The 19925-nt window shown below is 51.8% G+C and overlaps 1 protein-coding gene across 1 annotated transcript in view; it reads right to left on the reverse strand.

The window, feature by feature from the left end:
- Positions 1 to 19925, reverse strand: part of FBLN7 (fibulin 7) — a 49438-nt gene that overhangs the window by 15938 nt on the left and 13575 nt on the right. Inside the window, exons 2-3 of the mRNA XM_045079142.1 lie at positions 10666 to 10825; positions 5418 to 5588 (exon numbers count right to left, since the gene is read on the reverse strand). Of these exons, the coding sequence (XP_044935077.1) occupies positions 5418 to 5588; positions 10666 to 10825 (331 nt within the window). The remainder of the gene's footprint in view (positions 1 to 5417; positions 5589 to 10665; positions 10826 to 19925) is intronic.

Consider the following 19925-nt stretch of genomic DNA (forward strand, 5'->3'; position numbering starts at 1 on the left):
TGAGGAAGGACCTTGTATGCAAAATGCCTTTTCGGAGCCCTCCATCCAGAGTCACAGCCCTGCTTTTCCAGTTTCCTGGGGTGCTCCAGCCTCCGCGGGCCCCTCCTGTCTCCCACGTCCTCCCTTCCCATCTGACTTCTCTGTGCCCTTCAAGTTGGGGCCACTTGTTTTCTATCTCTCCCCTCTCCTCACCGCTGCTCTTATGTGCATTTCAGTCCTGTCAGTAGGCCAGTAACTCCCAAGTGTGGGTGTCTCTCCTGTCCTCCCACTGTCCACCTGACTTCTCTGTTGGAAAAGGCAGTCTCAGGCCTGCAGTCTGAGGAGCCCCATTGGGCCGAAGAAGAATGAGCCTTGGGCCTGGACCGCTGCCTTGACATGGGGCCAAGAGCCCATGCCGCCTGTGCAGGGCTTACCCCCTCCTGGGGGAAGGGGCGGTCTCCTGTCCCTGATTCATGCTCTACGAGCGTTCTTCTGTTCTGCTCATGTGTGGATGTCCATAACCCTCAGCTTTCAATCTTTCAGCTCCATGAGAAGGGGCTGGAGTGTCCTTCCCTGCAGCACAAGGGGTCCCCCCACCCAGGAATTGCCCTGTGTCAGCTGCTGGCCTCCCTAACTGGCCCCCACTGCTGAGGGTGACCTTGCTCTGTCTCTTCCCTCCGTGAGCCGAGGGTTCCATCCAGTGTCTGACCATGCTGTGTTTTCCTGGGTAATGCCAGGACTAAGATGCCGTGGGCAGAAGTGCCCAGAGTCCTCACTGGGACCGGTGACATGGTGTTCTGCTCGTTGCCCTCCATGGGTGGGATTAATGGGGCTCTGTTCCGATGTCCTACAGACGTTTTAACGTAACATGTCCAAAATGGAGTTCTGGTCAACCGCCCTCACACAGCTTGCTTGAAAACAAGCCTACACTCATTGCTCAGTCTTCACGGGCTCTATAAATGACACCACGTACCCCGACATTCAAGCAGAGTCGGGGATCCCTGACTTCTCCTCCACGCATGCGGCCCGCGTGGGATGATGGTAAATTCCATCCGTTCTGTCTCTGGGTGTGCTTTCACTCTCTCTCTGCCATCTCTCTCCACTGGACTTCTGTCGCCCCTAAGTGGTTTCTCAGCTCCCTTCCCGTCCCCTCCAGCGCACTTTCCACACAGCAGCAACACACACGTCCGATTCCACACCTCTCTCCGTACACCTGTCTGTTGTGCTCCAGCTCCGATCCCGCCTCCCGCCCGGTCTCTGAGGCTGCACGAGCGGGCCTGTGTGTCTCCCCACCGCTCCTTGGTCAGGCTCACCTCGCACCTGCCCCAGCAGGAAGGCTCTATGCTTTCTCTTTTTGTTTCCGCAAGCATGCCAAGTTCTCCCCTTCCTTAGGGCCTCTGCACATGTTACTCCGCTTCCTGGGACAGCATCTTCCCCCTGTCATGCACCCCACCCCACTCATCATGGGATGATGGACCCCGCAAGCCCTTCCACATCTCTGCATCCCATGACCGCCTCAGAGAGGCCCTCCCATGTTCCTGCCCCCACCATATAGATTCTCAGCTCCTGCTTAGATCCCTTCAAGGCACGGATCCCAAACCCCTAATTTTTGACTTGCGCATTTGCCTGTCTGTTTTGCTTGTTTCCATCTTAGCAGGTGAGCCCCATGAGGTTGGGCGTGTCTCTGAGATTTGGCATGAATCTCCAGCACCTGGCACAATCTTTTGTGCATAGCTGGTGCTCAATGAAAACTGGCTGAATGAATGAATGAATAAAGGTCACAAAAAGAGGGGAGGAGGGGATGACTGCCAAAAACAAGTCTTTTTTCCCAGCATGGGAGTAAGGGGAAAAGTTATTTATTTCTCTCAAGTTTTTTCTTTGGTTACCAATGTTGTTAAAGGCCTGTGGCGATGGTTCTCCCAATGCAGAAAGCTTCAGCTCTTCAAAACATGCCCTTCAAAGAAAGGCAAAGAGGGAAATAATCCAGGGAGCCAAATGGCTGTTTTCCATTTTGGAGCTCTGGAGCCTACCTCTGCCCACAGGGCTTTCTAATGGCAGGATTATGTGAAACTTCCTTTTATGCCAAGTTGGGTTCATCACCTTCTTTCTGAGCAGCTGGCTGGGGATGGGGTGAGGGGTTGAATTGCTGCTAGAGCTTTCACTGGCACTGACATTTTGGGTCTTGAAACAAATCCCCTGTGATTAAGAAGATTCTTTTCCCTCTGTGGTCACGACACAATGACCACAAGACGGCGGATATGGAAAATGAAGCGGAGGCATGCATAGCTAAGATTCTAGGCTTCTCTGAGATGTGTATGCATGTGCGTGAGTGTGCGTGTGCATGTGTGTGTGTGTAGGTCACTGGGTTGTTGAACCCCAGCTCATGTCCTGCCCACACTGCTAACACTGTTACAGGAGGTCACCCCATAGCACATTGAAGCTCTCCTTCTCCCTCCTGACAGGTTTGGGTGGCATCCCTTTGAGGCTTTTACTGGAGATAACATCCATTAGTTGAATAAATCCCTGCTGGGGACAGAGGTGTCCACACAGGCACCATCCACGAACCTGGGGAGAGGTCCTATGCTCGTATCTGTTTGAGCCCACCTCAGGGTGAACTCTCATGCTTTGCTTACACTTAAACAGATGACAAATACCTATCTGAGCTCTCCTTGTTCCCTGAGCCCGTCTCTCCTGGAGTTTAGATAGTGAATGTGGTCCCAGTTAAAGTCCAGGGTGGGCTGCACCAAGCAGTCCTCAGGCAGGGGGGTCAGGGAAGAAGGACACATGGCTAGGAAGGAGGCAGAGGGGGAGGGGAAACAAAGAGCAAATGCAAATGTGGAAGGAGGTGATAAGTTCAGGGGCGAGAGTCAGGAAGTGCACCACGTTGGACAACGAGGAAGGCTAGGAGACTTGCTGGCTGCACTTGGCCTTGGTCCTCCGGGAAAAGTCTGCTCTCCACATCTCAGGAAAGGAGAGTGCCCAGTGGGGCTGGGTGCCCTGATCTTCGAACTAAGCTGGCCCTCCCAAAATGTCCATTGGGGTGGAGGTGAGAGTGTGCAGGTCAGTCATCTGGCTGGGGTGGACACAGGCTCAGTCGGGACACAGCCCTACTCTTGGCTTGCTGCAGGTTCGCATTCTGATTGGTGAGGGCCCAAAGTGCATCAGGGCTTCAAAATTTTCAATATCTTCTCCTTCTGGCAGTGCCAAGAACCAGCAGAGGGGTGTTTCTCCAGAATTAGTTAACGTCAGAATCACATTGAAAATATAGATTGCCAAAGTCTCACCTACAGAGATCTCACCCAACACAATAGGTCTTTTGAGGCCTAAGTGCCTGCATTTTACAAGCTTTCTCGGTGACTCTGGAGGACCCAAAAATTGGAAAACCACGGCACACAAATCACGATGGGGTAGGACCCTCTTTTCCATGGAGGGGTCCTGCGGCAGGGAGGCAAGGCGCCAAAAGACACCTAATGCACGCATGAATAGACACCTAAGGCATGCCTGCTCCCGAGGGAGGCTGGCCCAGGATCCTCTGGGGGTGGGGGGCGTCCTAGTGAGCTGCTCAGATGGAGCTGGGCTGCGGGGAGCCTTTTGGGTTCCTAGCCTTATCAAGCCCCTATGCGTTCCTTTAATCAAGCCATTCCTTGCGACTATGTTCCCTAGCGTCTGATGTTTCTTACTCATTTACCTAAAAAGGCATTCTTTCAGCTCTCTCCTCTGGTGAACTCATGTTTTCACTGAAACCACATCATGCTCACTGTAAATGCCTATCACGACTGAGGACAGACTACACGGACAATACCCGAGCAAGCCAGAAAACAGCACACGGGCAACGCGTGTTTGTGCGCACAGCACTGCTGGGGGAAGGGGTTGGGGCAGCCCGGCTGAAGAGCAGCGCGGCAGTGCTCGATTCAGAGGAAGTGAGCATGTGGCCAGCTGCCCTCAACTCCAAACCCAGAGAGACAGCCCCGGTGACAAAGAGGGGAGAGCAGAAGACCTTGCTGGCGCCGTTTATGGTGGTGGGGAGTTGGCTGCCATCTGGGCAGCCGTGATCTGGGGCGTGGCCAAGTAGGCTGCAGGGGACACCCCAGAAAGGATGATGCAGCCATCCGAGCACCTGAGTGCTGTGAGAAAGAAATCAACTGGGGTCCGTAACTCAATCTGTAATTTAAAAAATACAGACACCCAAAGCAATGACCATGAAATGCCATTGTGTTTCCACCTCGGCTGCCATAGCTTGTCCACCTGTAAGGTGATTAGCCTGGATGGAGGCTTTTCAGGGTCAAGGGTAAATCCAGATACTGGCATTTCCCCTGGTGTGCTTGCCAGCTACGCAGCTTATATTTCTCTGCTGGTTCGCAGCTAGGTCTGAGAGCTGGTTATCAGCAATCAACCTTCAAACCTTTGTTTTTCCCAGGAGATGGGGAATGGAGGTCTAAATCCATGAATGTGGTTCTGGCTGCTGGGTCTCCACATGTCAAGCCACACTGTCTGTCTTTAGAGATGACAGGGGGCAGAAGGAGAGGGAGAGAGAGAATCTTAAGCAGGCCCCATGCTCAGTGTGGAGCCCAATGTAGGGCTTAATCTCACAACCCTGAATATCTTGACCTGAGCCAGAATCAAGAGTTGAACGCTTAACTGACTGAGCCACCCAGGCGCCCCAGATGATATATTTTCTAATGTTCCGTTATGTTTCCAAGTTCCTTATGCTCTCAAATCCTCTCTACGCCACTCTTGACAACATGCTTATTTCCGTAACATTTGCATTTCCCTTTCAATTCTTGGGCTAAAATCATGAACATTCTGCCCCAGCAGGCCATCCTGTGAGCCCTGCTCTGAACATGACTGGCATCCATGACTTTCTGACCACAGACTTTTGAAAAGCCTCTTTTGGTAGAGAATGCTAAGTCTGATTTTCCTCCACATCAAGAAAGCACAGTTGTTGAACCAAGCACAGACAGAAGAGAAACCTTTTCATGTCTACTCCCTATCCCCGAGGTCTCTCCTGGATCCTGTCCACACCAAGTCCCAGAGCAGACACAAAAGACACCCGGGAATGTCTTGAACCCTACAGGCCATCAGTGCTCTTGCAAACTACCGCCCCAGAACATCAGGAAGATCATATCACCAGTATCTGGAGGGAGGTGTCTAGGAGCACAGACTCTGGGGTCAGAGTGTCTGGGAGTGAATCAGCTTAGCCTGCTCCCCCTGCTGGATGCTCCTCCACCTCTCCATGCCTCGATTTCCCCACATGCAGAACAAGACAAAATTGATGAGAGGGTTTGGCAGAGACTGTGCAGGCCGGTCCAGGCCTGGCCCGGAGGTGAGTCAACGGACATGTGGGCCACTATTCTGCAGCCGAGGAATGGCGGAGGAATCAAGCAGAACATGTCCTGTGGAATGACCCTTTTTATCCAGCAGAGAAGGAGGGTCTGTACCTCTACAGTGGGGCTGCTCCCCCCTCCAGGTGCCGTTGGGAAGACACACCATGCTGCTGGGCCCAACCAGCCGGAACCCAGGGTTGCAGGTAAAATGGACTTCGTGATCCACCAAGTACTTGCTTCCAAACTTTCTGCCGTCTGGGGGGGCATTCAGAGCAGGGCAGGACACTGCAAGGACAAAACAAAGGACCATGGTCACTTAACATATCTCTCAGTTCCAAGGCTTCTCATGTGTATGTGCTTCTGTGACGAGTGCCTTTTCCAGGCTGTGCGCAGGGCTGGACATTTTTTTGTTTTTTTTTAAAGATTTCATTTATTTATTTGACACAGAGAGAGAGATTGAAAGAGAGGCAGTGAGAGTGGGAACACAAGCAAGGGGATGGGGAGAGGAAGAAGCAGGTTTCCCACAGAGCAGGGAGCCCAACCCGGGGCTTGACCCCAGGACCCCAGGATCATGACCTGAGCCAAAGGCAGATGCTTAACAACTGAGCCACCCAGGAGCCCCAGGGCTGGACATTTTTAATGTTATGACTCACTGAATCCTCCAAGCACTCGTGGGCATGGGTGATACGTGCCCACTAGTGCAAGCAGAGCTGGCGTCTCAAGAGACACCGAGGGTTGGGTGCAGGGCCTGGCAGTGTGGGAGGGTCAGAATTGGGACACCCCCCCCCACCCCAGTTGCAGCTGGCCCACCCACTCTTGCCTCCCAGGAGCTCTAGCCCTCCTGGGTTTCTTAGGCCTTCTGAACAGGCCGGGGTCAAGTTCGCCTCTAGGCCTTGGCTAATGCTCTTTTCTTGGCCTGGAATATTCTTTCCCCAGAACATCCTCTCTCTGGCTCCTTCTCACTCTTCAGGTCTCAACTCAATTGCTACCACCTCTCAGAGTGTTCTCTGGTCCCCTCACTTATTTAAAACATCCTCAGGCCATCTCTATCCCCTTGAACCTTGCTTTCTTCTTAGCATATGTAATTATTGGAGTTGTCTTCTCAATGTATTTGTTTCTACACATGTTGTCAGTGTTCTCCCTCCAAAGGCAGCGCAAGAAGGTAGGGACCTCACGTGGCCTTGCATCGCTGATGAGGCCCTAGCACCAGCCCTGAGCCTGGCACACAGTGAGTGGCTGATAAATAATTCTTGAACAAATGAACGAATGAAACATTTCTTTATTGAGCGGTTACCATGTGCCAGGCAGTAGATTAGGTGCTTGGGATAGTGAACAAAACAGCAAAACTCAGCTCTCAGGAAGCCCCCTTCTAACAGGGATGCCCACCAATGACCAAGATTCTCCATAAGCAGATGGCAGAACGTGCTAAGAGGTGGTAAGTGTCATACAGAAGATACGGTAGGGAGTGGTGTTGGGAATGCCAGTGTGGTGGTCAGGGTAGGCTTCATGGGGGCAGAGCTGAAGAAATGAAGGCATAAGCCTGCAGATATCTGGAAAGGGCAGAGGGAACAAGCTGGTGCAAAGGCCCTGTGGTAGGAGTGTGCCTGGCAGGTCTGAGGAATGTCAAGGGCAACACAATGGCTGCAGTAGAGACTAGCTGGAAAGCAGTTGGGGATGAAGTCAGAGAGGCATCAGGGAGCCCGCAAGGGTGTGATCCAGGGCAGGAAATGGCCAACTTCCATGGGAACGGCAGCAGCGGGCTGCAGCCTGAGCGTGAAGTGTCAGGTGTAAGGCAGGAAGAAGAGGAGGCAGAAGCCGGAGATGAAGGTAGTGTGGACCAGGGCGGGAGCTGGGAGCAGAGATGGGGTGAGGGGGAGGCTGAAACACTGGCTGTGCCACAAAGGCAGAAACGAGTGGATTTCCTGAAGGCATGCTGCTGGCTGCGGGGGACAGACGGCCTCCCCACTCCTCCTCTCCCTGCGGCTGGCTGCCTCCCACAACCAGCATTCGTTGTGTCAAAGTCCCAAAGGTGGGACAGGTGGATTTGCATTTTGTTTAGTTGGCAATTCAGAGCCACTTCTAAAACGCCTTTTGGGTTTTTTGTTTAAGATTTTATTTATTTGGGGCGCCTGGGTGGCTCAGTGGGTTGAGCCGCTGCCTTCGGCTCAGGTCATGATCTCAGGGTGCTGGGATCGAGTCCGGCATCGGACTCTCTGCTCAGCAGGGAGCCTGCTTCCTCCTCTCTCTCTCTCTCTCTCTGCCTGCCTCTCTGCCTACTTGTGATCTCTCTCTGTCAAATAAATAAATAAATAATCTTAAAAAAAAAAGATTTTACTTATTTATTTGAGAAAGAGAGAGAGCACAAGTGAGAAAGAGCCCACGAGTGGGTGGTCAGGAGTGAGGGGAGTTGGGGTGAGAGGAGCAGCAGAGGCAGAGGGAGAAGCAGGCTTTCCCCTGAGCAGGGAGCCTGATGCAGGGCTCGATCCCAGGACCCTGAGATCATGACCTGAGCCAAAGGCAGATGCTTAACCGACTGAGCCACCCAGGTGCCCCTACAATGCTTTAAGGTTAAGTTCCAAGTGTCATTTAGAAAATGCTCTTGGGTTTTAGACTGATGGGAAAGAGGTGACGGTTGCAGCGAGCTGCAGTGAGTGACGGGAGAATCACTCACCGTCGACCATGAGGGGACCGTCTGCCCAGACGGTGATCAGGAGGCACCCTGGACCCTGACGGGCTACCCCTGTCCCAGGCAGGCTGGCCTGTGCGGATGGGCATGAGCTGGCCCCTCCGAGGACTCGCAGTGCCCTCTGGTTACCAGGGGACCACTGCCACACCCCTTTCCTTTAGTAAACCTGCAACAGGGCACGCAGTGATAAACACTCTGTGAGATGGAAGCGACTGTGGGCTCACGTCCCCGTGCGGACCTTCTCCCAGGCTGCGGCCTCAGTCCCTGCAAATAGCTTCATACCTCTTTTCCAATAGCAACTACTTTATTGTGCAGAAAGGGATTTTGGATGCTCAGGATGGCGGGCGTGGGGGAGGTGCTACGGGGAGGGGGTAGTGTCTCTCTGGGGAATGAAAAATCTTTAAAATCTTCCAAAAAGAAATTCTACCTGCTGGAGCAACTCACAGGTGAATCATAACCTGAGTAAAGGCAACAGCACTGGGCACACAGTAGGTGCTCAGTAAATGTTAGTGGAGTTAACAAATGGGTACAGACTGATGAAAAATCAGTTTGCAGTCACTTCTCAGGTGGGAGCAATGGGCCTCTGTCCAGTGAAAGGATGTGTCCTTTGGCTGGTTCATAAGGAGCAGGATGTGGTGAGGCTCCAGGGTAGAAGCTCCCGCACCTTCTGGAATGAGGTTACTGTGTAAGGCACGAGCTCAGCAGTGAAGCGATCCTAGAGATTCGGGAACACATGAGACTGCCGGGGTAAAGCCCTGACGCTGATCGGGTGTGATCTTCCCTAGAGAGAAAGGCTGGGAAAATAGGAGGGCGATTCCCAGAAGCCAGAAAGAGGAAGGCCAAGAATTCTCCAGAACTAGAAAGTATTCTTTCTGGCTCCCTGCAAATGCCCTTAAAAAAAAAAAAAAAAAAAAAAAGTGAAAGATCATTTGCCTACAACCTGCAAACTTCTGGCTACTCTGGGTATAGGCCCAGCACCCCCAGCCCTGAACCTGACAGCTGCTCGCCTCCATGTCCAGCCCAGGGGAGAGGCAGCAGCACTGTGGCAATATCTAAAAAGAGAATTGGCCATTTAAAAAAATCTCATATGGTTCAGGGAAGAAAGACCCTGAATCTGGCATTGAGAAGATCAGTAATGTCACAACAGCTACCTCTCTGTCTGTTCCAGCGGACAGAGTTCTCTAACACAGGTGGGGCGGTTTTATGAAGGATCTCTTGCACGTTCTTCTTGGAAGCTTCCAGGGACCCTAGAAGCTGTGATCCTGGAAAAGCAGAAAGGCTCCATGCATTTGAGCCTCTAGCAGGAACAAAAAAAATGCAGATTTAGTACCTAGTGCTGCTAACTCAACTTCTCTTGGCCTCAGTTTCTGCATCTGTAGCACAAAGGAAGCATGTCCTGCCTGCGTCTTGGAATCTGGCTGCCATGAACCGCCCTGCAGGCCAGGGCCTCAGGTTGCCTTGGAAAGTGTGAGGACACTGGTGGGTCAGCCTAGCTCTGCCCCGGGGGAGCCAAGGAAAACAGCAGCCGCCAGCTTAGTGAGACTCATCTGGTGAGACTCCAGATCTGCTACCAGATCCCGAAGGGGTAGGAAATCCACTGTCTTCTCCAGAAAACTTCATCTCACACCACAAACACCACAAAGAGGGCCCTTGATAGATGTGTCTGAAGTGAGTATATGACATCAGATATTCCCTAGGTTGTCCCCGTGACCCCTGTGACCCTGAGGAGAAGCCACCTGGAGGCCAGGTGGAAGAATCTAGTCACCCGTGCAATGGCTCCGTGGTGAAAGCTGTGACTGGGACCACCAGGGAAATGCCCTCTGTCTCTCAGAGTCCTACCCTCTGGGAGGGAGTCTAGGGACCCACAGGAACCTCACTGAATGGGAACTGGCCTGAGCAGCAACCCGTCCACCCACCACCACCACCAGTGGGGGGGCTCACGTCAGAGGACTGTCATGCCTGAGAAACTGACGTCAATGCTGTTTCATGGGCTGTGGCAGGCGTGCCCCACTGGTGCAGGACGTTGGTGGAGGGGAGGTCATGTGTGTGTTTGGGGAGGGAACTCTCTGTGCTTTCCATTCAGTTCTGCTGGGAATTTAAAACTGCCCGAAAAAAATAGTCTATGAACTTAAAAAAAAAAAAAAAAAAAAGGATGCCTGGGTGGCTCAGTCGGTTAAGCGTCTGCCTTTGGCTCAGGTCACGATCTCAGGGTCGTGGGATCAAGTCCCGCATCAGGCTCCCTGCTCAGTGGGGAGCCTGCTTCTCCCTCTGCCTCTGCCTCTTCCCCTGCTTGTGCTCTCACTCTGACAAATCAATAAAATCTTAAAAAAAAAAAAAAAGGAACCAACCCAAGTCCACCTGGGTGGGGACAGGGAAGGGAAAAGCCGCTCAGGCTCCAGGAACCGTGGCTCTCGACAGTTCTGTAAGGACATGTGGAGGAATGTTATCAAGCCTAGAACAAACAGGTCTGAGAGGAACTGGGTGACAGTCAGATGGGGGAGAGGAGAACCAGCAGATGCTCTTCACGCCCTCCCCCCATGCTCCTGACCAGCCGGGGTGGACAAGTGTCCCCGCCCACCACCACGGGAGGTGAGGCAGGGGAAGGCCTGGGGGTCTACTCCGGGACAGGGGCAGGTGTGGGCGGGGGCCCACAGCAGCATCGATGCAGGGACCCACCTGGGGGGGAGTCCGGGCCCGCTCTGGCCACCGAGTGGTGCAGCGCCGCCAGCTGGCTCTTCATGCTGCGGAAGCCCTCGGCGAAGCGGGTCTCCTGCCCCTTCAGCACCTGCTGCAGCTGGCGGATGGCCGTGAGGAGCTGCTGTTTGTTGAGACAGTTCTGGGGAGAGAAGGGGTCAGCACCGCCACCGCTGTGGCTGCTCTCAGCTCCCGGCAGCCACCCAGGCCCCTGGGCCCCCGATGGCCCCCGCAGCCTCACCAGGCACCCCGACACCCGGGGCTGAGTCAGGTCACCGGAACAACGCTCCCCCCGAGCCCACAGATCACGGCGCCAGCTCGCCTCCCAACAAAAACAAAGCTCCTGCTTTTCAGAGTCAAGGGCAGAACCCACGATTCTGAGCCACTGGGTGATTCAGCAGTTCATTCCACCCAAAGTGACTTATCATCAGTCTGTTCCTTCAAAAGACTCCCTCATTCTCCGCTCGGAATCTGTGCTCTGAGATCTGGGCTTGGTGACTTCATTCTTTCTTTTTCTCTTGGGCATTGTTAAAAACAGCTGGATGATAAAGCATATAAAACGGAGAAACAGGAAGGCTCCATGCTTCCTGTGCTTTTAAAAATGGAACAAGGCAAAGATGCAAGAACCTCAGTAAAGGTAAAGAAGCGTTCGGTGACAGTCAACGCCCCGTTCCGACCGTCTGGAGAAAGCTTTAAAACCAGAACAAGGGGGGGCACCTGAGTGTCTCAGTGGGTTGAGTGTCTGCCTTTAGCTCAGGTCATGATCCCAGCGTCCTGGGATGAGCTCCGCATCGGGCTCCCTGCTGGGCGGGAAGCCTGCTTCCCCCTCTCCCTCTGCCTGCCGCTCCCCCTGCTTATGCTCTCTCTCTCTCTCTCTGTGTGTGTGTGTGTCAAATAAATAAATAAAGTCTTTGGGGGAAAAAAGAAAAAATTAAAAAACAGAATAAGGTGGCATGTGCTTATCATGATAAAGACTACCTCACTTAAAGGAACACCCAGCATCACACTTAGTGATAAATACCTCCAGCTTTGCAGTCTCAATTACCTTTAGGAGCCAGGACTTGAAAAGGAGTAAAGAAGGGGGTGAACACAGTAGGCCCTTGGCCTTGGTTGGGGAGGGGGAGTCTCCTGGGGCCCGTGCATTACCTCGGCAGAGCCTTGCCTAACCTGACTCCCATCACCTGCACAGAACGAAGGAGAACATCAAGAAGTTAATGAGGACAGTCTGGGACAGGCTTATGGATCATTTTTAATTTTCTTTTTTATACCCCATTTTTTTTTCTATGAGTCCTGGTTTGTATCATGTTGTTTTTTTTAAAAAGATTTTATTTATTTATTTCAAAGGCAAAGATCACAAGTCAGACAGAGATCACAAGTAGGCAGAGAGGCAAGCAGAGAGAGAGGAGGAAGCAGGCTTTCCGCAGAGCAGAGAGCCCGATGTGGGGCTCGATCCCAGGACCCCAAGATCATGACCCCAGCTGAAGGCAGAGACCTTAACCCACTGAGCCATCCAGGCGCCCCAGTTTTTATCATTTTAAAAAAATTTTCTAAAAGGCAGCAGGGTGGCTGGGAGTCACATGGCCGCCGCAGCCTCTGGAGGCTTCCAGGCTCGCCAGTGGGGCACTGCCGCCGCGGTCTCCCAGGGAGGCTGCCAGGCCGCTGCTGCACCTTGGGGATTTCACCAAACGGATGACTCACTGCCCTGATTCAATGGATGCTTTTGACACAGCTGAATCCCCAGTTGCCCCTGGACTCGTTAATCCATGGGGACTCCTTGGCCTCGACCCTACCAGGGCCTGACTGGGCCTAGCCCCAAATGTAACTGCTGGGAAGAGAAGTTTTGTTTGTTTTCCTTCCCATGCAGGTTTGGGGGCGCCAGGGCAGCGACCTCCTGCCATCTATCCTCTACCGGCCCACCCAGACCTGATTCCCCACATCCACATCCCCTCCCTTAAAGAGAAAAAAAGAAGAAGCTGCTTATACACTTGATCTTAGCCAAAAGGCTGAGACGTGATGAGAAGCGTTTTTTCATAGATGGTTTCGTGACTTGTGTGTAATTTACATTTGTGAGTTCATCACAGTTTACAAAGCTAAGTCTGCTTCAAAGACTACTGCTGGCTGGGAGCAACCCTGTGAGGGCCTGTGGCGGTCTCGCTTTCACAGATGAAAATGTACAGGCTGAAAGTTGAGTGACATTCCCTACCTCACGCCGCTTAGGAGTGATAGAGCCGAAATGGGAACCCTAGTGACTTCCATCCCAGAGTCACCAACCCAACCCCCAAACCCCAGTGGGGCTGTAGGGGCCCCAGTGGACTGTCTTAGGCCCTGTCTCATTTGTTCTTCACACATCCCTCTGTGGTGAATGCTCTCACTGATTAATTTGTACTAGCAATTGATAACGGTATGACCCAAGCAAAATATCCCTCAGGCTCAGACTTTGGACTCTTGCGTGAGTGGCAGGTGAGGGAGCATGGCAGTGGGGGCAGGCTGTGGGGAGGGAGTGGAGGACACATCTCTGACCACATTCAGCCAGTCCAGCAGCTGCCTCCCTTTCGTATAAGGTGGCCAGGGCTCTGACAGCTGGGAGTGGGTTCCCTGGGCCACAGTTGCCCTGGGGGACACGGAAGGACTACATTTTGAAGTGCGGGCTAGGAGACCAGTGCCAAGACCTCCGCTAGGAGCCCAGGGGTGGTGCCATGGGGCTCCAGTAAGTAGAGAAAGAAGGTCAGAGTATGTAGAGGGAAAGAGGCCTAGGTTCCACTTGGCCGCTGAGCATCCAAGTGTGTTCAACTAGCTCCTAGGCCCAGGCACAGCTATCCTCTGCTTCTAGTGACCCTTTCCAGAGCCCTTCCCAGCCCTCACACAGTGGACAATAGGCGCCAACCTCCCAGGGCTCATTACAGGTGAGTTGTGCTTACCCGGCCGGCCACAATGGAAAAACCTTCAAGACCAAGCACAGTAGGGCAGCATCCCAGCTAGGGAGGGCAAAGGCAGGGTTTCAGGCAGACTTGCTGAGGCAAGATCTCGAAAGCCTGGCCCATCCCTGCCTGTAATCTCACAGGGGTGAGGCTCACAGGATTCAGTAGGTGTAAGAAAGAACTTTGTGAGCCCAGAAATAAACCCATGCACTTGTGGTCAATTAATTTTATGATAAAGAAGGTAAGAACACACAATGGGGAAACAACAGCATCTTCAATAAGTGGTGTCTGGAGAACAGGACAGCCACGTGCAAACGGACGGAACTAGACCTCTATCTTATAGCAAACACAAACACTAACTGAAACTGGATGAAAGACTTGAACATAAGACCTGAAACCACAAAACTCTTAGAAGTCAACATAGGGGATAAGCTTCTTGACATTATTCCTGGCAATGATTTTTTGAACTTAAAGCCCAAAGCAAAGGCAAAAAAAGGCAAAAATAAACAAGCAGGACTACATCAAACTAAAAAACGTTAGCATAGCAAAGAAACCCATCAACAAGATGAAAAGGTAACCTAGAGAATGGGAGAAAAAAAATTTCAAATCATCTATCTGATGAGAGGTTAATATCCAAAATATGTAAAGAACTCATTTAATTCGATAGCAAAAAAAAAAAAAAAAAAAATCTAATTAAAAAATGGACAGAGGAACTGAATAGACATTTTTCCAAAGAAGACATCTGGATGGCCAAGAGGTACATGAAAAGATGCTCAACATCACTCATCTTCAGGGACACACAAATCAAAACCACAATAAGATATCACCTCACACCTGCCAAAGGGCTAGTATCAAAAGGACAAGAAAGAACAAGTATTGGCGAGGATGTGGAGAAAAGGGAACCCTTGTGCACTGTTAGTGGGAATGCAAATTGGTGCAGCCACTGTGGAAAACAGTATGGAGGGTCTTCAAGAAATTAAAAATGGTGCTACCACATCACCCAGCGATTCTATGTCTGGGGATATACTCAAAGGAAACAAAATCACTCTCTTGGAAAGACATCTGGAGCCCCGTGTTTGTTGTAGCATTATTCACACTAGTCAAAATATGGAAGCAACCTCAGTGCACACCAATGGATGAAAGGATTAAAAAAAAAAGTGGTATATATAAACAATGGAATATTATTCAGCGATAGAAAAGAAGAAAATCTTACTATTTGAGACTAGCTACAGCTAGACCTTGAGGGCATGATACTAAGTGAAATAAGTCAAAGACAAATGCTATATGCACTCACTTATATGTGAAATCTAAAATACCAAACCCACAGATCACAGCAAACGGACAGGTGGTTGCCTGAGTTGAGGGGTTGGGGGGGTGGAGGAAATGCGTGGAGGGGGTCAGAAGGAATAAACCTCCGGTTATAAGGTAAATCAGTTCTGGAATGTAATGTACAACATAGTGACTATAGCTAGCTGTACTGTATTGTATTTTTGAAAGTTGCTGAGAGAGTAGATCTTCAAAGATCTCCTCACAAGAGAAAAACAACCTGTAATAATGTAAGGTGATGTTAATGTACTGTGGTGATTATTTCACAGCACAGATACATAAATCAATATTTGTCAATATATTGTCGATTGGTATAGATGTCAATCATAGCTCAATAAAACTAGAAAAAAATAAAAGAAATAAAGTTCCCAAGAATTAAAAGAGAGAGAAAAAAAGAGATCCTTCTGCTCTTGGCAAGCCAGGGTGCCAGAGTCAGGGCGAGGGAGGGTGCCAAGGAACAGAGAGAATTCTGGCCTTTTGATATGAGGTTTGCTGAGTCTGTGTGGTGGTTGCTACTAACATGGGAGTTCCTTATTCCCAAAGTGCTAGAAATGGATACTTTGAGACCCACGCTCAGGATCTGTCACCTGGAGTGGGGCTTGGGCACGGGCTATAACTGGGTTCATCTACAGAGTGGGGTGCAGTACAGAACCCTCACAGACCAAGTCCTCGAGAGGTCTGCATTGTGGGAACAAAAGAGGTCATTGGAGGGGACTGAGAAGCTACGTGCTTCCCCTTTCCAAACCGAGAAACCTTTATCCTTTTGCTCGATCATAAAAATAAGACATGTTCCCTGCCACATGGTTCAAATCCTGAAAACACACCAAAACAAAGAACAAGTCCCATACTCAGATTGCTAACTTTTGGGGTTTTTTTTTAAACTGTTGGATCAAACACGCACATACACATACCAGCCTCATCTCATGAACCCTGGACCACAGAACGAGGGTTCTAGATCAGCTCTTCCTTCTCCCCACCAGGGCGTGGCCTTGTTTCCATGCCAACAAGCACAGTAACTCATAGGACCCAGGGCCTCCATTCCACTTCTGACTGCTCTTCCCAGTCTGGGGGAAGGGACTCCATTTGTCACCCCTACCCCATCCTGCTCTGGGCCGCCAGAAGCAGCGTCCTGGGAAACAAGTTATTTCCTCTTTGTCCATGTAGCCCTTGGTAAGGCTGATCCGAGAGGACCCACAAGGGCCTCCGGGGCTGGGGGGGACAGGAAGCAGGCCCCACCTTCCATATCACCCACCTGTACTGAAGCCTGGTCCTCCCACCGCAACGGCTGGCTTGGGGCAGCCCCCGCCCGTCTCAAGGTCTCAGACCCCAACCGTAACAACCACCACAGGCTCCATGTGCCCTTTCACAGACAACCTCCCATTCGGTGGGAAAGCTCACCAAAGCCACGCCTGGGCAAAGGTCAAATCCAGATGGGGCTAGTGAGGGGAGATCGCCATGCTAGGAAGGAAGGGTGAAACCCAGAGGCTGACGAAGTTGCCGCATCACGGCCCCAACTTTCAAAGGCCTCTTCCAGGGCCCCTTGGGGTGGGGGGGCCTCATTTTTAATATTTTTCTTGAAGAGATCCCCTCAACTGGTGTTAAGTTTCCATCCCTTCAAAATCTGGCTCCACGCCTGGCTTCTGCCATTGACAATAAATAACAAAAAATAGTTTCCATTTCTTTGGGTTAATAACCTTCTTTGAAATGGAACCAAGAAGAGACATGCAGTGAAACTCTTCAACCTTTGAGAAGAAAAGGCCAGGATTTACGACGTGTGAGATCAAACCCTTAGAAGGGGCGGGCACTTCACATCCCTCAAGGCCCATGGCAACATTTGCAGAGAAGGTGTGAGCCAGTGAAGGAGGTATCAACTGAAGTCACCCCACCTAGACGTTCCCAAGCTGGGTGGAGGTGGCATAGATGATTCTGAAGCACACGGGCCAGCGCTGAGAGCTGGGAGGGTGGAGGCGTTGGTCCAGAGGCTCTTGGAAGTAACACAGTCACAGATTTATGCTCCACACATCCTGCCGCCCCAGGGAAATCTTACCCACCTTCCCCCCAACCCATTCTCTCATAATATTGACTCCAGAGGATCTAATGGACACTCCTCAGAGCTCACGACGCTCCCTTTCTCTGAGACTACCTAGTGCCCTGGTAGAGGTTGCCTTCAGAGCCGTTGTAGACCTCAGGACCTTACCTGCCGGGATAGACACAGACGAAGACATTATGCACCCCTTGCCCCAGCTCACTCTGTCACCATGACGGAACCCAGTAGGCCTGACCCCTGCCACTGCACCCAGGCCTTCCAGCTACATGGGTTCAATTTATAAATGAAAGTGAAGACCCAGATTTGGCTCTCAAGGCACCTGAGGGCATGGGTGAAACTCCAGAGTGTGCATGGTGGGGGAGTGGGGGTCCTTGAGGCTTTTGTTCTCATGTGACCTGGCTTGGTGGTCTTCCTTACAGTGACAGTACTGACACAGTAACAATTCCCAAGTGCCCCTCAGTGACAGTAGCTTCTGAGACCCCTCCAGGCGACCGCGGATGACCCCTCAGACCTCAGAGGGGCTGTCTCTTGAGCTGGTTTCTTCTAAGCCACAGCTATGTGTCCTGTCAGCATTTTGTTAATGGAAACACAGATGTTTTGATGCCTTTTAGGTCTAGGAAAGGACGGAGCACCCTTGCCAAATGTGTGCCTGCTGGCCAAGGCTCGAAGCCCTCCGCGTCTGAGTCATGTCGGGTTCGTGCATGCTTGTTCTCCAGAAGTTATTTTAATTTTCAGCCAAGTCAGAAGCGCCTTATAATTCCTTCAGCCTCTCTCGCCTCCGTGACCTTGACCCAGCACCCAAGAAGAGGAGAAAAAGTGGTTACTTCTGGAGGAAGTGAGAGAATTTTGCCTGAGGACCTGCTCGAGGCCCTTGTATTCGTCAGGGTTCTCTAGAGAAACAGAACCAACGGGATGTGTGTTGTGTATGTGCCCATCCTATTGAGAGGGACGGAGGATAAGAGGCAGATTTATTTTAAGGAACTGTCTCATGAAGTCATGGGGCTGAGAAGTCAAAATCTGCAAGGCATGTGGCAGGCCGGAGACCCAGGGAAGAGCTGATGCAGCCTGCATCCAAAGGCAGTCTGGAGGCAGAACTCCTTCCAGCTTGGGGAGGATGGGTTTTTGGCTGGGGCCCACCCACCTTGTGGAAGGCAATCTGCTTTACTCAAAGTCTATTGGGTTGAGGCTGATCACACCTAAAAAAATACCTTCACGGCAACATCTAGATTCTAGGTGTTTGACCAAATATTTGGGTGCCACGCCCTAGCCAAGTCAGACCTATAAAATTAGCCACCACAGTCCACCAGCTGGAGCCTCCTTTGGAGACTCTGGACCCCTGGGGTGCTCAGGGCATTTGGGAATTTTAGGCTGGCTGTCCCGCACTCTCTATTTACACCCCAACTCCCCTTCTTGTGGATCTTTTATAATGACCACGGGAAAGATGCCAACAGAGGGAGCGCTGAGCCTGGACTGTAACCATACCTCATGCCGGTAACTCATTAGATGCTCACGACAAAGTCAGGATGTGGACAAATTATTATACCCACTTTACAGGCCACAGTGACGGTGACACGTCCAGGATCCAAACCCCAGCATGCTTTCCCCAGACCCTGATGGGATGGGGTGACTGCATCTGTCTTAGAGAGGGGTCCACGCAGAGCCACCTCTGTCCATCTCCTGACGCCTCTCAGCTTACAGCGCCCCCTGCTGGCCCTGATGGCAGCCTTCTGCACGCACTCCCCGCCCACCTCATCCCTGGCCAACTGGCCCCCCTTGAGAGCGGAAAACAACCTAGAGATAACTGGGAATCCCTGTTACTGAGCCTAGGATCTGAGTTCACGCTAGATGACCCAGAAAATGAATGGACGAACTGAGGGAGTGAAGGCGTGAACTGAGTGTGAGCCCGGGACAGTCGTGTGCATCTCACCACCCAGACCCACCTTATTCTTCCACCGGTTTGCTGCCCAGCTAAGTTTTGTCCAGTCGCCAACCTTCACCTGCAGACCTGGTTGAACCTTACCAGCATCGGCATTATCTTTAGCAGACACGACGCCCAGTCCAGCGAGAAGCTCAGTACACACACACACACACATATCCACAGGACCGTGCGTGACCACAAGCACACACACACACACATGCAGAGCTGTGTTGCACAACCAGCCACGGTCTCCTGCTGGAGCCCACCTGGTATACAGGCCCTCCCCTCACCTCTTGCCACAAGGTGGGGACTTCAGAGCCTAAGAAATGGGGCATGTTGTGCCAAATTTAATATAGTGCACATTTCATTCATTCCATAGTCGCGATTCCACAGGGATTTACCTCATCCCCTAAGTCCTGTCAGGCACTGCTGTAGGAGACAGAACCCTCTGTATTTCCGTTAGTCCTCCTTGCGGCCCCAGCAAGCGGGTACCATTATCCCCATTTTACAGATAGAGAAAGTGAGGCTAAGGGACCCCCGGGGTGGAGGGCGCGGCTGCCTTGGGTGCCACGCTGCCTCTGGATGGCCATTCGGAAAGCATTTTCTGCCTCTTTCTTCAGCCTCTGGGAACCAGGATTAGGGGCTCAGAGAAGGCCCCCCGCTGGTCTGCTGGTGGCCACTCTCCGCCCCACAGGCTGTCCCCCGGCACACACACAGACCCTTCCAGGAACATTCACACAGGCTTAGTTGGCTACTTCCGTGTGTGGCATACATGGGTGTGCATGTTCCCACATGACCCAAGATTTATGAAAATTGCATCTGGGTTTTACTGGAAAACCGTGTCTCCTGTGGTTGACTCTGAAGAGGGGGAGGAGAGAGGGCAGAGCTGAGGGAGGGCCTGAAGCCAGCAGGCAGCCTGGGCAAAGCTAATGGCATGGATAAAATGGCTGCTTTGAACTTGGGCATGGTGGGAGGTTCGGAATCTTGGGAGTCATCACTCTTGGAATGATAACTAGCCGGGATGGAGGGTGAA

The sequence above is a fragment of the Mustela putorius genome, unplaced genomic scaffold (assembly GCF_011764305.1).
Source record: "Mustela putorius furo isolate JIRA1106 unplaced genomic scaffold, ASM1176430v1.1 tig00000281_pilon_pilon_pilon, whole genome shotgun sequence".
Lineage (NCBI taxonomy): Eukaryota > Metazoa > Chordata > Mammalia > Carnivora > Mustelidae > Mustela > Mustela putorius.